The sequence below is a fragment of the Balaenoptera musculus genome, chromosome 5 (genome assembly GCF_009873245.2).
Source record: "Balaenoptera musculus isolate JJ_BM4_2016_0621 chromosome 5, mBalMus1.pri.v3, whole genome shotgun sequence".
Lineage (NCBI taxonomy): Eukaryota > Metazoa > Chordata > Mammalia > Artiodactyla > Balaenopteridae > Balaenoptera > Balaenoptera musculus.
In genome coordinates, this window is record NC_045789.1 from 66,842,449 (window position 1) to 66,861,743 (window position 19,295).

The 19,295-nt window shown below is 43.1% G+C and overlaps 1 protein-coding gene across 7 annotated transcripts in view; it reads left to right on the forward strand.

Annotated features, from left to right (window-relative positions):
- Positions 1–19,295, forward strand: part of LNX1 (ligand of numb-protein X 1) — a 219,936-nt gene that overhangs the window by 175,792 nt on the left and 24,849 nt on the right. For all 7 annotated transcript variants that reach the window (XM_036851979.1, XM_036851974.1, XM_036851973.1 and 4 more), the window contains 2 exons: positions 3,218–3,420; positions 5,895–6,266. In XM_036851979.1, the coding sequence (XP_036707874.1) occupies positions 3,218–3,420; positions 5,895–6,266 (575 nt within the window). The remainder of the gene's footprint in view (positions 1–3,217; positions 3,421–5,894; positions 6,267–19,295) is intronic.

Sequence of the window (19,295 nt, forward strand, 5' to 3'; positions counted from 1 at the left end):
AAAGATTATAAAATCCAGCTCCTGGCTCCAAGAAGTTCATTCCAGACTGAAAAAATAAAATAACATAAAGAGTGAGATATAGGGCTTCCCTGTTGGCACAGTGGTTGAGAATCTGCCTGCCTGTGCAGGGGACACGGGTTCGAGCCCTGGTCTGGGAGGATCCCACATGCCGCGGAGCAACTGGGCCCGTGAGCCACAACTACTGAGCCTGTGCGTCTGGAGCCTGTGCTCCACAACAAGAGAGGCCGCAATAGTGAGAGGCCCGCGCACCGCGATGAGGAGTGGCCCCCGCTTGCCGCAACTAGCGAAAGCCCTCGCACAGAAACGAAGACCCAACACAGCCAAAAATAAATAATAAATAAATAATAAATTTAAAAAAAAAGAGTGAGATATAAATAAACGAAAATGGCAGCTGTCGGGAGAGGAGCACCACTTCCCAGTGGGACAGTGTAATCCGTGTTTAAGGAGTGGTTATGACCTGGATGGGCATGGGGATCTTGACTGTGTGTTGGAAAGTAGTGGGAGATGAGGTTAAGGCTGGATTCGAAGGGTCCTGGATGCCATTTAGGAGTCTTGACTTGGGGCAGTGAACACACCTGAAAGGTTTTGCGTAGAGTTATAGCAGGATGGAAGCTGTGTTTCAGGAAGATGAAGATGGCAGCTGTGTTATGTGTGCAGGGGCTTCAAGTAGGAGAGAATGGATTTCCTCAGGTGCTCCAGGAAGCTATTACTCCACAATGGGGTGAGGTACTAAGACTCAGTGAGGCTGGTACAGGATTTGTGAGGCAACAAAGCTTTTTAAAATGGCATTAGGACCTCATTGCTTCAGTAAGTCACCCGCGGTTAGTATGGTGAACGCCCATGGTTTATCCATCCTTTTCATATCAGTAAAGAGACTGGCTTCACTACTTATCAGCTGCGTGACCTGGCCAGGTTACTTGACTTCTCTAAGCTTTAGTATTTCATCATCCAAAAAAAACAGGGATGATAATAATCTATTTCAAAGGGTTGCTGTGAGGACTAAACAAACAACAAAATATCATGCAAATTGCTTAGCTCAATGGCCAGCATATAATAAACACTTGGTAAATGATACTATATCCCTTAGTCCTTAAGTAAGGACACAATATTGAACAACTGTTTCTTTTCAGACCAGCACTAGTTTGGCAGTTTAAAAATTAACTCTCGAAGGTCACTAGGGTCTCATTATTGTAGCTCTAATTAACATTTCCAAGTGTGACTGGGTATGTCCTTTCAGACTATCAAACATCCTTGATTGGTTAGATTTGGGAGCATGGTTTTTTTTTTTTTTTTTTTTTTTGGAGCGTGGTTTTTGTAAATCTGCTGGGAAAAAGAGTAGAAAGGGAGGGGGAGGAGAGAGAGAAAACCAGCAGCTTTGATGATAATTTCCAAATCTTTCTTTGCTCAAAATGATTTTTTTTTTAAGAACTTCCATTTCCTTGTCACCAGACCTGTTCCAACAAATACTTGTGGATAGAGCCTACTTAAGGTAATCAAGATAGTTTAAACATTAATTGAACTCGATCACCCAAGCCCTGTTAGCACCAGGAGCTGACAGATGAAAGCTGCTGCCCACAGCCTCACAGCAAAGCCCAATTGCTTACATTAAATTAACTCCCAGTGGGGGGTAAAGACCCACATTTACAACGTCTCCAGCTTCCTCTGGCCGCTAAATTGCTTTGTTTATCATGTTCTGCAATACTTAGAAATAATTTTAATTCCTTCTGTATTGTTCCTAGAGAGTTGAGTACTCATTCATGAACTCGTAGTTCATTAGGGAAAATGCATTAAGGTCATGGGTTTTGAAAATAGAAAGAGTGTTTTACGTAGAACCAGGCCTGCAGTTTTGATCTTTCCCGGTGACATAATTAAGGGCGAATCATAGGGCAGACGCAGCTGTCAGCAGCTACAGGAGACAAAAGCATTAGCGCTCTCAGCATCCTAACTCGAGCCTCAAGCAACTGGGGAGGAGCTGCAGCTCCCGTCAGACTAGGTGCTGCGGGGCCGGCATTTCCTGGTGTCCCCCCCATAGGCTTCTATTCCAACCGAGGCAGAGAACAGCGCCAGTCGTTGCTTCTGGCTATGGGTCTGTAGACCAAGTCCCCTGTGGACCCGTTGCCGGCTGTGGACCCCTGGCTTCAGGGGACTCTGAGGAAGGTGACAGGAGAGAGCGTCATCAGGAGCCCCGGGTTCTGACCTGGCTCTGAGAACCACCACCTAACTGCCACCTCCAGCCAGTCGTGTCACTTCTCCTCTCCGAGCTCATGCATCCTCCCTTGTGAAACAAAGGTCTGACCGTCACTGTCAAACTACACAGCCTGAGAAGCATTTCTGTGTGTGGGCCCAGCAGGGCGGGGGCAGGGGGACCAGTGAAAGATTTCAAGGGGAAAGAGTCCTCAATGAAAAGGTAAAGTTTGGAAACCCCAGCCTGGGTCTCTGAATCTCCTTTTGGCTCTGAATCCAGCCATACAAGCAGATCGGGTACGAACCTCTTGACGCCACCAGCTAGGCCTGGGCCTCTTTCCTTGATCATGAATTAGGCCATTTGACTTCCCTTTACTGACAACAGGGTCGGGTAGAGAGGACTGATTCACTAAGCCTGAAAAGCAGGGCCTCCCAGGAGGAAATCTTCAAAATGATCAAAAAGAGCAGAACAGGCTTGTTCTGTTTTGCCCCTTGATTAGTAAGTGATCAAACTGCAGTCCATTCCATAATGACTGTTCGTTCATTCCTCTTCATTCAATAAACATAGGCTGAAGTCTCCTGTGTACAGAGGTCTGTGCACAGAACTACAAAACAGCCAGAAATTATGTCCTCAAGGATCTTAGAGTCCAATGGTGGGTATAAGAAATGGGCATGAATAATAATAAATAATAATAGAAGGCTCGGTGCCATGAGAAATAAAGCTTTATGGGAAATGGGAAGTTTAGAGAGAGCAGGGGAAAAGGGATCAGGGTAGAGTTTAATTAGAGGGGATCATTTTATGCAGGCCTTGAAGGAAAAATTGGGTTTAAGCCTAGAATGGAAAACATTCCAGGCAGAGAAACTTATGCTGGCACAGAGGCAGGAAGATGGAAAACATGTACAAGGAACAATGAATAGTTTAGTTTGGCTGGAACCAAAGTTTGGCAAGAAAAGGAGTGGTTGGAAATGTCCATTGGGGGGGTGTCTTAAATACTGTCTCTGTCCATTTTAGTCTTTCCAAGGTTGTATCACCTGATTCCATATGGTGAAATTACCAGAGTCAAGATCAATCGAGCGGATCCCAATGAAAGCCTCTCCATTAGGCTTGTGGGAGGCAATGAAACCCCACTGGTCCATATCATTATCCAGCACATTTATCGTGATGGGGTGATTGCCAGAGACGGCCGGCTACTGCCAGGAGACATCATCCTAAAGGTAGAGACCACGGCTGTGGAGCCATGAAGAGGGGCTTAGCAAAAGTCACTTCAGAGCAAATCATTGGGTGGGTGGGTGGATGGATGGATGGATGGATGGACGGACGGACACATGGGTAAAGCACCAACATAAATGTGGAGCCGTCACTTTCCGTAGTTCTTATGTTGATATGACTCTTCATACAAGATTTGTAATCTGAGATAGGTCCCTAACCCTTCTGTCTTTCTTGTTCTTTTTTTTTTGGCCATGCCACACAGCATGCGGGATCTTAGTTCCCCGACCAGGTGCCCCCTGCAGTGGAAGTGCGGAGTCCTAACCACCGGACCACCAGGGAATTCCCTTTCTTGTTCTTTTGATCTCTCTCTCTCTCTCTCTCTCTCTCTCTCTCTCTCTGTATAAATACTGTCTCTGTATCATTTTGTCTCTGTGTTCCCCTCCTTCCTCTTCTGCTGTCTTCCCCCTCCCTTTTCTCTACCTCTGCGTTCTTCTCTCTTCCTTCTCCTCCTCCCTCCTCTCTCTTCCTCTCACCCTTTCCTCCCACTTTAAGTAGCAATAACATAAAACAATATAAAACTGCAGCCTATATTGTCTTAAATTGTTTTTAGAGCAGATTAATGGAACATTTTATATTTTATCTAATCACTTACATTCACACACCCCTCTAAAGTAAATTTCCTATAGCTTAATGGCCCTTCACACACACACACACACACACACACACAAACCTCTAAGCCATCCTGCCAACCCACAGACATTCCAGGGGAGACAGGTGGTAGAAGAGAACATGTTGGGCATTACTGTCCTCTGAGGCTTGACCGAGGGGAAGGGTGCTAGGGAGGAATTTTCAGAAGAAGAGAAAGGATAAAGGAAGAGTTGTTTATCAGACAGAAGTCCAACATGTGCCAAAAGTGATAAGAAAAAATCCCTGCCTTGGTCATATATTTCCAGTCTGATACTCAGATGACAGTTTCATCCCATCCCTTCTGGGTTGCTGAGGGGCCAGCTCCTAATACATCATGAGCTGTTTCTTTGGCACAGAAACTCTTATTGTTTGGGATAAGAGGAGAAGGAACTTAAAGCAGTTATTGTAGAAACACTGATATTCTCACTGGCCTCCGAGGTGGAGTATGAGGCAGGGCCCGTCAACCTCAAGGGACAGTCAGCCGTGCAACCAGCGACACTCTGCATGGCTTTCTCCCAGTTCTGTGGAAACTATGCTGCCTGGGAGGGTTGCATAAGGAAAACCTTTTCGATTCTTGTGGCCTTCAACTGGCACTTGCAAGCAAAAGAGCTGCCAGGAGTATTTAGCAGGCGACCCTGACTTTCTTTTGGCCTGGGTGTGATGGGGAAAACCAGACACGGGATAAGGTGTCAGAGCAGAGCCAGGTCTTTGAGCTCACCTGTGCTTGGACAGAGGTGATGAGCCTTGCCGAGCACGAGGGAGCCTCCATCCATCCCTGGAGATGCAACAGAGGACAAGCGATTGCACGGTGCAGGCAGGCCCGTGAAATCTCATTCCAAGATTCTTCTAACAGTTGGCTGCAAGTACAGGAAATCTTACCAAACCATAGAAATTCAAGAAGGTTGTTTCTCTTCTGTGAGGCCTCCTTCCTTAAGCACAGAGTGTAGTGCTGCTGTGAAATTATTTTCTTCCCAGGCAGTGACCACCACTGGGAGCTGAAGCCTCCAGGCTGGGCCTGCCTGGAGTAATTAAAACCAGAAAGCCCCATGCAGCATCAGCCCTGAAGATCATTAGTGAGGCACAAATGAGTGGGCCAAGCTGGAGGACATTTAAGCAGCCTAATAACGTGATCCCGCCTTTCAATAAAAGAGCCTAGAAGCTTCCATTCACATCAGTTTGTTTGAAACTGTAGAGATTTTTTTTCTCTCTTTGGCTGAGAACATGGGCAAAAGACCTTGTAGGTGACCACCTGGAGACTTGACACACACACACACACAGACACACACACACATGGTAGTGGGTCCTGGAAGTTCCAGTACAGGTGATCCAGGGAGAAAAATTCATCTGGAGATGTTTGGAAAGAAAATGCCAACTCAGTTTGATTTAAACAGTTTAATGTAATCATTAATCAGAAATTTTCTTTTCTTCTTTTGCCTTTTCCCACTTTTTCTTCCTTTTCCTCCCCCCTTCAGCTGAAAAATAAGTTTAGCAAGCAACAGAAAGGAGGGTTAGGACTATATAAATAAATTCAAGGGCCTGTGTAAGGACAAGACTGAAGAAAGATGGTGTCTGCTGAGAGAGAGTTGAAAAGGTGTGCAGGTAATACTCAAGGAAACCGGGTTACAAGTCCTGTTGGAAGATGGGGGTATTTGGACAGAGAAGAAGGTGACAGAGCAGAGTGGTCCTTCAGGAAGGGCCCCAGTGAGCCTGTGGGCTGGGCCTTTTGGGCAGGCTTGTGGCCGGTGGGGCGGATGGCTCGGTCGCTGCAGATTCTGAGGTCCCCTTGCCCTAGGTCAACGGGATGGATATCGGCAACGTACGGCACAACTATGCCCTGCACCTCCTGCGGCAGCCCTGCCAGGTGCTGTGGCTGACGGTGCTGCGGGAGCAGAAAGTCCGGAGCAGGAGTGATGGGCAGCCCCTGGACACCTACGAACCCCGGGATGACCATTTCCATGTGATCCTCAACAAAAGCAGCCCGGAGGAGCAGCTTGGAATAAAACTGGTGCACAAGGTGGATGAGCCTGGGGTGTTTATTTCCAACGTTCTGGATGGTGGCGTGGCGGACCGACACGGTCAGCTGGAGGAGAACGATCGTGTATTAGCCATCAATGGACATGACCTTCGGTACGGCAGCCCGGAAAGTGCAGCTCATCTGATTCAGGTGGGTCATGGGTCATTACAAGATCCCAGTCAGAAATTGCCAGCGTGATCAGGAACACTCATCACCCTGACCCACCTACCCTGTTACTACCCTGTGTGACATACAGTGCCTCCCTTTCGAGGAGCTGAGGGTGGAGGGCCAGGGAAGAATATTACTCCAGCAAATGGTGTGTCTTGGGGTCATGGCCATTCCGTTGGTGTTGCCAGCCATCCAGTCTGACTGCAGGTAAACACGTTGGGCGAGGTGTTGCAACCTCACCAGGTTAAGATCGCTCAAGGTCAGCGGGGTTGTGTCATCCCTGTACCTAGTATGATAGTCATAGACCCAGGGCTCACTCAGATGTGTTCTGGACACTTCCAAGACATCCGGTTGTACCACTCCTGTAAGAAGCTGTGCCATGTGCCCTCCAGGGATCCTGTGGACGAGAAACCACTGTAGGACTGGCTAAGGCTGAGCCCTGTCTCCATGGCTAAGTCCAGCCCCCTTCGAAAGCCCAAGGGAACTCAAGTATGAACCTAAGGAAGTCCCCCTATACGAGAGGCATACAAATTATCATTACTCAGGCAAATAGAGCTCATGATAGCCTGACATTAGTTCAAACTAATCCACTCTCCTGACAGGCGCGATGTTACCAAGCCCCAGCATGCATCCTGTTGACTTTGGCTGGGTCACCATGAGTTTTTCTTTTTGTTGTCGTTGGTTTTGGGGTTTTTTTTCATTGACCTATAGTTGATTTACAATGTTGTGTTAGTTTCAGGTACGCAACAAAGTGATTCAGTTTTACATATATATGTATAATTGATCCTTTTTCAGATTCTTTTTCCTTATAGGTTATTACAAAATATTGAGTGTAGTTCCCTGTGCTATACAGTAGGTCCTTGTTGGTTATGTATTTTATATATAGTAGTATGTATATGTTAATCCCAAACTCCTAGTTTATCCCTCCCCCACCTTCCCCTTTGGTAACCGTAAGTTTCTTTTCTATGTCTGTGGATCTATTTCTGTTTTGTAAATAAGTTTATTTGTATCTTTTTTTTTAGATTTCACATATAAGCGATATCATGATATTTGTCTTTCTCCGTCTGACTTACTGCACTTAGTATGATAATCTCTAGATCCATCCACGTTGCTGCAAATGGCATTTTTTTCATTTTTTTATGGCTGAGTAATATTCCATTGTATATATGTACCACCTCTAATTTATCCATTCCTGTGTCGATGGATATTTAGGTTGCTTCTGTGTCTTGGCTATTGTAAACAGTGCTGCAATGAATATTGGGGTGCATGTATCTTTTTGAATTATAGTTCTCTCCAGATATATGCCCAGGAGTGGGATTGTAGGATCATATGGTAACTCTGTGTTTAGTTTAAGAAACCTCCATACTCTTCTCCATAGTGGCTTTACCAACTTTCATTTCCACCAGCAGTATATATAGGAGGGTTCCCTTTTCTCCACACCCTCTCCAGCATTTATTATTTGTAGACTTTTTGATGACAGCCATTCTGACTGATGTGAGGTGATACCTCATTGTAGTTTTGATTTGCATTTCTCTAATAATTAGTGAGGTTGAACATGTTTTCATGTTCCTGTTGGCCATCTGTATGTCTTCTTTGAAGAAATGTCTATTTAGATCTTATGCCCATTTTTTGATTGGGTTGTTTGTTTTTCATCATGAGTTTTTCTAATGTTCTCTGAGCTTCCAGCTTTATTCCTAGAGAGACAGGCTTTGTTCTGGGCTCTTGTATTCTAACCCTTTAATCCACTTCATTTAGCCAAAATGTATTAAGTTTTTGCTGCTTGCCTAGCCCTAGATTAGGTAAAGAGAACAGGGAGATGATGACCTCTTAGGCTGGTCTCCCGAAGGAGTCCACAGTCTAGTAGAGGAGGTGGACTTTTTCTAAATGACTGCCATGTGGTGTGACAGTGTGTAATGGGGAAATTAAGTATAGTGCTGGTGTAGACAAAGGAGAGATTTTTTTTTTTTTCCTGAGATGGGGTCTAGAAATTCTTCACAGAGGAGGAAAATCTTGAACTGGGGTTTTGATGGATCAGCAGAGGTTCTCTAGGTGCATGAGGCAGGGAGGGTCATTCTAAGAAGACACAACACAAAAGAATGTTTCCCCAAAAGCCAGTTAGGGAAATGGTTAACACCTGGAGAGTGGTATACATTTTTAAAAGCAGCAATAGATAAGGCAGGAGTGGTAGGCAAGGGCCAGATCATGTAGAGTTTTACAGGCCATGATAAGGAGCTCAGACCTTACCCCCAAGGCCATGAGGTGTCATTGGAAGGGTTTAAGAAAGGAAGTGACATGATTTTCTAGCAAGATCTCTCTAGAGGCAGTGGAGAGCTGATAGGAGAGGGGCAAGAACAGAGGCCTTGTCTTAAGATGCGTTTGCAGTTATCCGGCACATCATGTCAGCTTCCACTTCGTGACTGAAGTATTAATTCTTCAAGTATAGACAGAGAGTCAGCAGCAGTAGCTGACTGGTCCTTGAACAAAGTTCCATAGAGGATGACATTCAGAAGACAGAGCCTACTCTCAAGGGCTTGATCATCTCAGTACAAACAAATCTCCCTACCCTTGGGTTCCAGTCATGGAGTTCTTCCAGGCGTGGGCAACTCTTTTCACTGTCGTATGTGTGGCATCTTATCCCTCTTTTTTGAGGAGAACCAAGTAGTGGATGAAACTATTGTCATTTTAAAGGTGGAAAGCCTGAGGCAGAGGGTGCAAGGGGACTTACCTGCTTCCTCCGTCCACCAGGACAGGAAGTACATGTGGTGCTTTGGTCCCCGAGCTGGGACTTTTGATGGTGCCCCAGTTCCAAGGTGATTCTTAACCTGATGGACGTCCGTCTGCCCTATGGGGCCTGAGGTCATGCCCTGTGGAGCAGGTGGAGAACAAAACCAGAGTTACAAGAGACATTTCCCTTCCGGAGTTTATGCCATCTATTCCCAAGTTCACATGCCCAGCTCCAACTTCTCTGAACACCACACTTACATAGACAGCTGCCTACTTGGTATCTCCATGTGGCTGTCTAAAAGGCATCTCAAATTTAATGTCCAAAAGTGAACCCTTGACTTCTTCCTCCTCCACCCCTTGCCAAACCTGCTCTTCCCCTCAGTCTTTCCTCATCTCTAGAAATGACACCACCATTTACTCAGTTACTTGGACCAGAAAGAATCGTTACTCTTCCACATCCCCTGCCTGCAATTCATCTCTCACCAACTCCATGGCTTGGATCAGCCAGGCCACCATCATCTCTGGTCTAGGCCACTGCAAGAACCTCTTAACTGGTCTCCTTGCTTCCATATTCCATGATCCTCACCTCTCTCTCTACTCAGCAGCTAGAATGACCACTTTACAGAGTCAATTCCACCATGTCGCTTTCTTGCCCTCAGCTCTCTGATGCTTCCCAAGGCACTCGGATTAAAATTCCAAATCCTTACAGTGGCCTGCAGAGCCACGCTCATCTGGTCTTCAGTTGTCTCTGCAACCTCATCTTAAGCAAAGGGGAGAATTTCTGGTATTCTCCCCCTTGTTCAACCATGCTCAGTCACACTGCCTTCTTGCTATTCCTCAAACATTTTTAAGAACTTTCTCAACTCAAGGCTGATGTTCTTGCTGTCCCTCTGATCAAAAGACTCTTACAAATGTCTGTATAACTCCTACACTTCACTCAGGTCTCTCCTCAAATGTCACCTCCTCAGAGACAACTTCGCTGACAATCCCACTTAAAGTAGCATCTCCCACCCTCAATTCTCAATTCTGTATCCTCTAATCTTCTTGATCTTCTTTTTTTTGGCCATGCCACGTGGCTTGTGAGATCTTAGTTCCCCAATCAGGGATCGAACCGATGCCTGCTGCATTGGAAGCGCTAAGTCTTAAACACTGGACCACCAGGGAAGTCCCTAATCTTCTTTATCTTCTACCAACAAATTATTGTATTATTACCTGCCAATCTAGCATAGTATAGTACAGTAGAGTATTATATCTCAAGCCCTTAGAGATATGCCTGGCAGTAATAGGCACTCAATAAATATTTGAATGAATAAGTTTAGTCAAATTATTAAAATGTATAATTATATATAATTCACATATTAATTCCATCTCATAGGGATATTTTTTGTCAATCCATTTACTGAAGAACAAGCACCAAATCCACTTTTACATTATTTGTCCCCAAGGTAGAACTCTACTTTTTGTCGCCTTGAATCTGCTCAGTTATTATTGGTTGAGCACCTTCTAAGTGCCAAGAGGTGTGTAGTACAACGGTGAACAAGACTGACACAGTCCTGGCCTCTTGGAGCTTGGAATACATTCCCACCTCTCCTCAAATACAGTTAAGTCAGCACTGAGCAGGTGGTCCAGCCTGTATGTGCCAATGGGTGAGAACAGGATATAGACAATGTTTATGAAAATATTAATCCATGGAAACGGAAGAGCCCTTGGTTTTTTCTTTGTGAAGAAACTGCACTCTGAGCATGATTGTTTTCTCCTTAAAAAGCAGACTCTTGGGTGATCATCAATATTTTTTTCCCTGTTACACTTGTCAACTCCCTCTGCAGGTCAGTCAGTGCAGCTCACATTCTGAAGATATCTGCCAACTATCCTTCCCAATAGGTGAAAGAAAAACTCCCTTACTCATGTCACTTGGAAAACTCTTGATTACATATGACATTCTACTTTTGTAGATTAGTAACAGAAGAGGAAAATATTTTTTCCCTGAGAAAGTTAATTTATGAAATAAAATCTTGCCTAACAGTGGAATTTCCTAAAAGATTCTTCTGCTTACCAAACAAAGCCAGTGTGCTTTATAGGCAGTGGAAGAGGAGGGAGAAAAAAAAAAAGCTTGGCCAAAACTAGTTGGAAAAGAAATGGAAAAAGTAGAATGCTGGGCAAACTCAGTTAAGCGATCTCAAGCATGAATTTTATTTATGAGATACTCGTAACACGCACCAGGCTGAGGCGATTAAACTAAATGCCCTTCAAAAGCTGAGACTCAAATTTCCAACCAATCCTTGGCTGCATTGGCCTTGTGTGTCCACTGCATGAATCATATTTGCCTTACAAAGAAATTCCCAAGCAACATGTCCTTTTGGTCATGTTTTCTCCCACAGTCCCACGCATTCTGCCTTTTTCTACATTATTTCAGGGAAAAGTTATGACGGAGAAGCCACAACTGTTTTAAATTTGACCAGCTTTACATATGTGGAGCCCTAACCTTGGCTTACTCAGCAGCAGCCCTAAGGGCCGGACTCCAGAGTTAGACAGATGGAGAGTCGTACTCCTCTCAGAGACAAACCCAATGGAGACAGAAGCTTCAATTATGGGGCAATTGCCTTATTTAGCAACTTAGTACAACTTTATATTTCTCCCTTGTCAATTTAAGCTTTTTGAGCACCATGACTAGAATCTCTCTACGAGAGTTGTTGAACTGTCTGATGTCATACCTAAAATAATAGAACAAAGATATATGGGCCAAAGGTTTGAGACCCTAGGGGGGGAAAAGACATTTCAACATCCCAAACCTGGGAGGTTCCACGTATATCTACCCAATATTCAATATGAGAATGATTTCTGCTGAGAGTTATGCCTGTTTTGAGATGCTCTCATCTACCCGCAGTTACGGATCAGTGAATTCATATTTAGGAGTTCAAATATATACAGTTAATAAATGAAGAAAGCAATGATGGATTTCAAATTTGAGTATCTCTTTTTTATGCCTTTTTTTCTTAGCCAGCTTCCCAGATTTGATGCAGAAGTTGAAATAATTCAAAGCCATTTGCAGAGGTTGTGATACAATGGGTTTTCGTTAATACTGGCCCGTGTGATACTTTTTCCCCTCACATGAATTAATATTTAAATGAGAAGTTACTTCACCAAAGAACAATTGACAAGAAGCTTCTTCAGACTTTTTAAAAGAATGTGATAGGTCTTTAGACAGAGCCAGAAATTAAATAATGGACTACTCCATTGCCTACATTTGTTCTAAATACGTGATTCCAGCTCATGAGTTCTGGGGCAGAACTTTTGTCCCCTGGAGCCAGTAAGAATTGCCAAGAAATAAGACCTGACAGTTCTGTGTGTGTGTGTGTGTTTTATAGACTAGCACAGCTAATATAAAATCAAATCCCTATCTAAACAAATTTTCTTAATGCAGTATGGTAGTAAATTTAATGCACATAAGACTAAACAGTTTTTTTTAATTTTAAAAACATTCTCTTGAGCTGAATTCTTAGAGTCCAAATGATTTTTATACAGGGCTCCAAATTCCATGCATTCATGATTAAAGTATGACTTGCAAAACTGTTCAGCCTTTCAACTCAGAATTTTATGAGTGAATCTCCTGCCCAGCTACACTCCAAATATTAGGGGATCTTGAAACTTCACTACCCTTCTCCAACTCTCATATTCCCCGACATGATTTTGTTTTGTTTTTTTACCATGGAACAGAATCAGAGTAACTTCCAGATACCATAAAAGAAATGGTGTTTGAGGACTTAGGTCATTCTGCTTACTCAGGAATTAATTTCTTATTTTGAGCTTGTCACTGACATCTGTATGACCCTGTATAAGTCCGATTGTCATCGTTAATTTCTTCGCACTTAAAAGATATGCTTCTGGGAACATAAAGATGTACCTGGAGCTAAAGTCTAGTGGGAAAAATAGATCAAATTGCTGTCTCAAATCTTCTTTTCTACCCTTGTCAAATCCTAAGGTCCTATTCAGCACTTTTCCTCAAAGCCTCCTTAATTTCTCTTTTCCTTGGCCAGACTCTGGTCACCCTTAAGTCACTAAAGTAGCTGCTGCCTCTCCAGAGAAGATACTCACAATTCTTTTCAGAATGTACCAGGCTCTATGTATGCCAGGTGCTAAAGTCTCAGTGGTGAACAAATCAACACACACCAGATCTGCTTTCACCAAGCTCATTTTATAGGGACTAGAAACAAACAGTGCACCATTAGCTCATCCTAGAGTTGTAATTCTGGAGCCCTAACTTATTGCTTAGTGAGACGTATTTTTTTTTAACTTTTTTTTATTCAAGTATAGTTGATTTACAATGCTGTATTAATTTCTGCTGTACAGCAAAGTGATTTAGTTATACATATATATATTCTTTTTCATATTCTCTTCCATTATGGTTTATCACAAGATAATGAATATAGTTCCCTGTGCTATACAGTAGAACCTTGCTGTTTATCCATTCTATATATAATAGTTTCCATCTGCTAATCCCAAACTCCCCCATACCCCCTCCCCCTTGGCAGCCACAAGTCTGTTCTCTGTGTCTGTGAGTCTGTTTCTGTTTTGTAGATAAGTTTATTTGTGTCATATTTTTGATTCCACATATAAGTGATATCATGTGATATTTGTCTTTCTCTGTCTGACTTCACTTAGTATGATAGTCTCTAGGTCCATCCATGTTGCTGCAAATGACATTATTTCATTCTTTTTTATTGCTGAATAATATTCCATTGTATATATGTACCACATCTTGTTTATCCATTCATCTGTTGATGGACCCTTAGGTTGCTTCCATGTCTTGGCTATTGTGAATAGTGCTGCTATGAACATAGGGGTGCATGTATCTTTCTGAATTACAGATTTGTCTGGATATATGCCCAGGAGTGGGATTACTGGATCATATGGTAATTCTATTTTTAGTTTTTTGTGGAACCTCCATACTGTTTTCTACAGTGGCTGCACCAACGTACATTCCCACCAACAGTGTAGGAGGATTTCCTTTTAGTGAGAGAGATTTCTGTTTCTCAAATGTTCTCTTGCTCACTGGCAGGACCGTTAGGCAAGGATTTTGTTTCTGTACCTCATTGTGCAGTATGTTGCCATGTCAACAGGAATGGCTGACAGCTTTGTTATTTTTCTAGCATATCAGTGGGTAACCTTGTTCAGATGCCTCCTGTTGTCTGTATTGCCAGGTAGGGTCCGTGTGCCACATGTGATCTCAGAGCCAGGTTGCACTGCTGTGATGTGTTTCACAGCAGCGTCTTGGGAACTTCCCTGTCATCTTTCAGTTATGCAGTAATAACGAACACAGACATCTATGGAGTTCTTGGCTCCATAGAACACAGAGACAATCCCTATGCACACGTGAAATGGCAAAATGGGAACTCCATCAGTGAGGTCCCAGGTGCAGCTGGTCCATCCAAAAAAAGTCCCTGCTCTGCTGGTCAGACCAGGATTTGTCTTCTAGGTCCAAATCTCATACGCACACCCACCTCAGCTTTATTACAGCAAGTCATCAAGAGTTCATCAAGTTTTTGAGGTGACTTGAAAACATGTTAAATGGTGAAGAAACTAGGAATACTTGACCTGGAAAGGAAAAGAGGTCAGGGAGGGCAATGAGAGCTATTTTCAAATAGGCTTGTCACATGGAAATTGATTTGGGGTTGCCCAAGAGGGCATGACTAGAACCAATGGGCAAGCAAGGGAAAGACAAATTTAAACTCAACCTAAGGACAAACTTGCTAATTAGTGCTGTCTAAAAAACTTGCTAATTAGTGCCTCACTGCCTTGGGACACAGTGAGTTCCTTGTCATTGGAGGCACTGAAGCATGAGCTGAGTGACAACACAGCAAGGATTTTGGAGTGGAATTAAAGCACAAACTACAGAGGAAATGTTGGATTAGATGATGTCTGCCATCTCTTCTGTAGCTGTGGCTTCCTGGCTGTGTGCAACCAGTGCTCTACAGTTCCCCGGAGCTTTGTGAGCACAAGATAGATGAACTGAAAATGATACTTGAGCCCTAGCTGGAAGGGGAGCTAAAGTGGGGCAGCCCCCAAAGGTGCGGGAAGAACCATCCCCACAGTTAAAGCTAGGCTGCCTCACTCTGGGATCCTTGGAAAAGAAACCAGTGGAGAATGCAGATGCAGGATGAATTTTTTTAAAGAAATGGTCATTAAGACCTCTGATGCTAAGGCCTGAACCAAGATGGCGGAGTAGATGGACGTGCTCTCATTCCCTCTTGCGAGAACACCAGAATCACAACTAGCTGCTGGACAATCATCAACAGGAAGACACTGGAACTCACCAAAAAAGATGCCCCACATCCAAAGACAAAGGAGAAGCCACAATGAGATGGTAGGAGGGGCGATTTTGCAAGCACAGCAAAATCAAATCCCATAACTGCTGGGTGGGTGACTCACAGACTGGAGAACACTTATACCACAGAAGTCCACCCACTGGAGTGAAGATTCTGAGCCCAACGTCAGGCTTCCCAACCTGGGGGTCCAGCAACGGGAGGAGGAATTCCTAGAGAATCAGACTTTGAAGGCTAGTGGGATTTGATTGCAGGACTTTGACAGGACTGGGGGAAACAAAGACCCCATTCTTGGAGGGCACACACGAAGTAGTGTGCACATTGGGACCCAGGGGAAGGAGCAGTGAACCCAGGGGAGACTGAACCAGACCTACCTGCTAGTGTTGGAGGGTCTCCTGCAGAGGCGGGGGGTGGCTGTGGCTCACCGTGGGGACAAGGACACTGGCAGCAGAAGTTCTGGGAAGTACTCCTTGGCGTGAGCCCTCCCAGAGTCTACCATTAGCCCCACCAAAGAGCCCAGGTAGGCTCCAGTGTTGGGTTGCCTCAGGCCAAACAACCAACAGGGAGGGAACCCAGCCCTACCCATCAGCAGTCAAGTGGATTAAAGTTTTACAGAGCTCTGCCCACTAGAGAAACACCCAGCTCTACCCACCACCAGTCACTCCCATCAGGAAACCTGCACAAGCGTCTTAGATAGCCTCATCCAACAGAGGGCAGACAGCAGAAGCAAGAAGAACTACAATCCTGCAGCCTGTAGAACAAAAACCACATTCACAGAAATATAGACAAGATGAAAAGGCAGAGGGCTATGTACCAGATGAAGGAACAAGATAAAACCCGAAAAAACAACTAAATGAAGTGGAGATAGGCAACCTTCCTGAAAAAGAATTCGGAATAATGATAGTGAAGATGATCCAGGACCTCGGAAAAATAATGGAGGCAAAGATCGAGAAGATGCAAGAAATCTTTAACAAAGACCTAGAAGAATTAAAGAACAAACAAACAGAGATGAACAATACAATAACTGAAATGAAAACTACACTAGAAGGAATCAATAGCAGAATAACTGAGGCAGAAGAACGGATAAGTGACCTGGAGGACAGAATGGTGGAATTCACTGCTGTGGAACAGACTAAAGAAAAAAGAATGAAAAGAAATGAAGACAGCCTAAGAGACCTCTGGGACAACATTAAACACACCAACATTCGCATTATAGGCGTCCCAGGAGAAGAGAGAGAGAAAGGACCCGAGAAAATATTTGAAGAGATTATAGTCGAAAACTTCCCTAACATGGGAAAGGAAATAGCCACCCAAGTCCAGGAAGCGCAGCGAGTCCCATACAGGATAAACCCAAGGAGAAACACGCCAAGACACATAGTAATCAAATTGGCAAAAATTAAAGAGAAAGAAAAATTATTGAAAACAGCAAGGGAAAAATGACAAACATACAAGGGAACTCCCATAAGGTTAACAGCTGATTTCTCAGCAGAAACTCTACAAGCTGGAAGGGAGTGGCATGATATACTTAAAGTGGTGAAAGGGAAGAACCTACAACCAAGATTACTCTACTTGGCAAGGATCTCATTCAGATTCGATGGAGAAATCAAAAGCTTTACAGACAAGCAAAAGCTAAGAGAATTCAGCACCACCAAACCAGCTCTACAATAAATGCTAAAGGAACTTCTCTAAGTGGGAAACACAAGAGGAGAAAAGGACCTACAAAAACAAACCCAAAACAATTAAGAAAATGGTCATAGGAACATAAATATCGACAATTACCTTAAACGTGAATGGATTAAATGCTCCAAACAAAAGACACAGGCTTGCTGAATGGATACAAAAACAAGACCCATATATATGCTGTCTACAAGAGACCCACTTCAGACCTAGGGACACATACAGATAGAAAGTGAAGGGATGGAAAAAGATATTCCATGCAAATGGAAATCAAAAGAAAGCTGGAGTAGCAATACTCATATCAGATAAAATAAACTTTAAAATAAAGAATGTTACAAGAGACAAGGAAGGACACTACATAATGATCAAGGGATCAATCCAAGTAGAAGATATAACAATTATAAGTATATATGCACCCAACATAGGAGACCCTCAGAACATAAGGCAACTGCTAACAGCTGTAAAAGAGTAAATCGACAGTAACACAATAATAGTGGGGGACTTTAACACCTCACTTACACCAACGGACAGATCATCCAAAATGAAAATAAATAAGGAAACAGAATCTTTAAATGACACAATAGACCAGATAGATTTAATTGATATTTATAGGACATTCCATCCAAAAACAACAGATTACACTTTCTTCTCAAGTGTGCATGGACCATTCTCCAGGATAGCTCACATCTTGGGTCACAAATGAAGCCCCAGTAAATTTAAGAAAATTGAAATCATATCAGGCAACTTTTCTGACCACAATGCTATAAGATTAGAAATGAATTACAGGGGCTTCCCTGGTGGCACAGTGGTTGAGAATATGCCTGCCAATGCAGGGGACATGGGTTTGAGTCCTGGTCTGGGAGGATCCCACATGCCGTGGAGCAACTAGGCCCGTGAGGCACAGCTACTGAGCTTGCGCGTCTGGAGCCTGTGCTCCGCAACAAGAGAGGCCGCGACACTGAGAGGCCCGCGCACCGCGATGAAAGTGGCCCCCACTCACCGCAACTGGAGAAAGCCCTCGCACAGAAACGAAGACCCAACACAGCCAAAAATAAAAAATAAATAAATAAACTATTTAAAAAAAAAAAAAGAAATGAATTACAGGGGAAAAAATGTAAAAAACACAAACACGTGGAGGCTAAACACTACATTACTAAATAACCAAGAGATCACTGAAGAAATCTAAGAGGAAATCAAAACATACCTAGAGACAAATGACAATGAAAACACAACAATCCAAAACCTATGGGATGCAGCAAAAGCAGTTCTAAGAGGGAAGTTTATAGCTATACAAGCCTACCTCAAGAAACAAGAAAAATCTCAAATAAATAATCTAACCTTACGCCTAAAGGAACTAGAGAAAGAAGAACAAACAAAACCCAAAGTTAGCAGAAGGAAAGAAATCATAAAGATAGAGCAGAAATAAATGAAATAGAAACAAAGAAAACAATAGCAAAGATCAATAAAACTAAAAGCTGGTTCTTTGAGAAGATAAACAAAATTGATAAACCATTAGCCAGACTCATCAAGAAAAAGAGGAGGGACCCAAATCAATAATATTAGAAATGAAAAAGGAGAAGTTACAACAGACACAGCAGAAATACAAAGCATCCTAAGAGACTACTACAAGCAACTCTATGCCAATAAAATGGAAAACGTGGAAGAAATGGACAAATTCTTAGAAAGATATAACCTTCCAAGACTGAACCAGGAAGAAATAGAAAATATAAACAGACCAATCACAAGTAATGAAATTGAAACTGTGATTAAAAATCTTCCAACAAACAAAAGTCCAGGACCAGATGACTTCACAGGTGAATTCTATCAAACATTTAGAGAAGAGCTAACACCTATCCTTCTCAAACGCTTCCAAAAAATTGCAGAGGAAGGAACACTCCCAAACTCATTCTATGAGGCCACCATCAGCTTGATAGCAAAACCAGACAAAAATACTAGAAAAAGAAAATTAGAGACCAATATCACTGATGAATATAGATGAAAAATCCTCAACAAAATACTAGCAAACAGAATCCAACAACACATTAAAAGGATCATACAACATGGTTGAGTGGGATTTATACCAGGGATGCAAGTATTCTTCAATATACGCAAATCAATCAATGTGATACACCATATTAACAAATTGAAGAGTAAAGACCATATGATCATCTCAATAGATGCAGAAAAAACTTTTGACAAAATTCAACACCCATTTATGATAAAAACTCTCCAGAAAGTGGGCATAAAGGGAACCTACCTCAACATAATAAAGGCCATATATGACAAACCC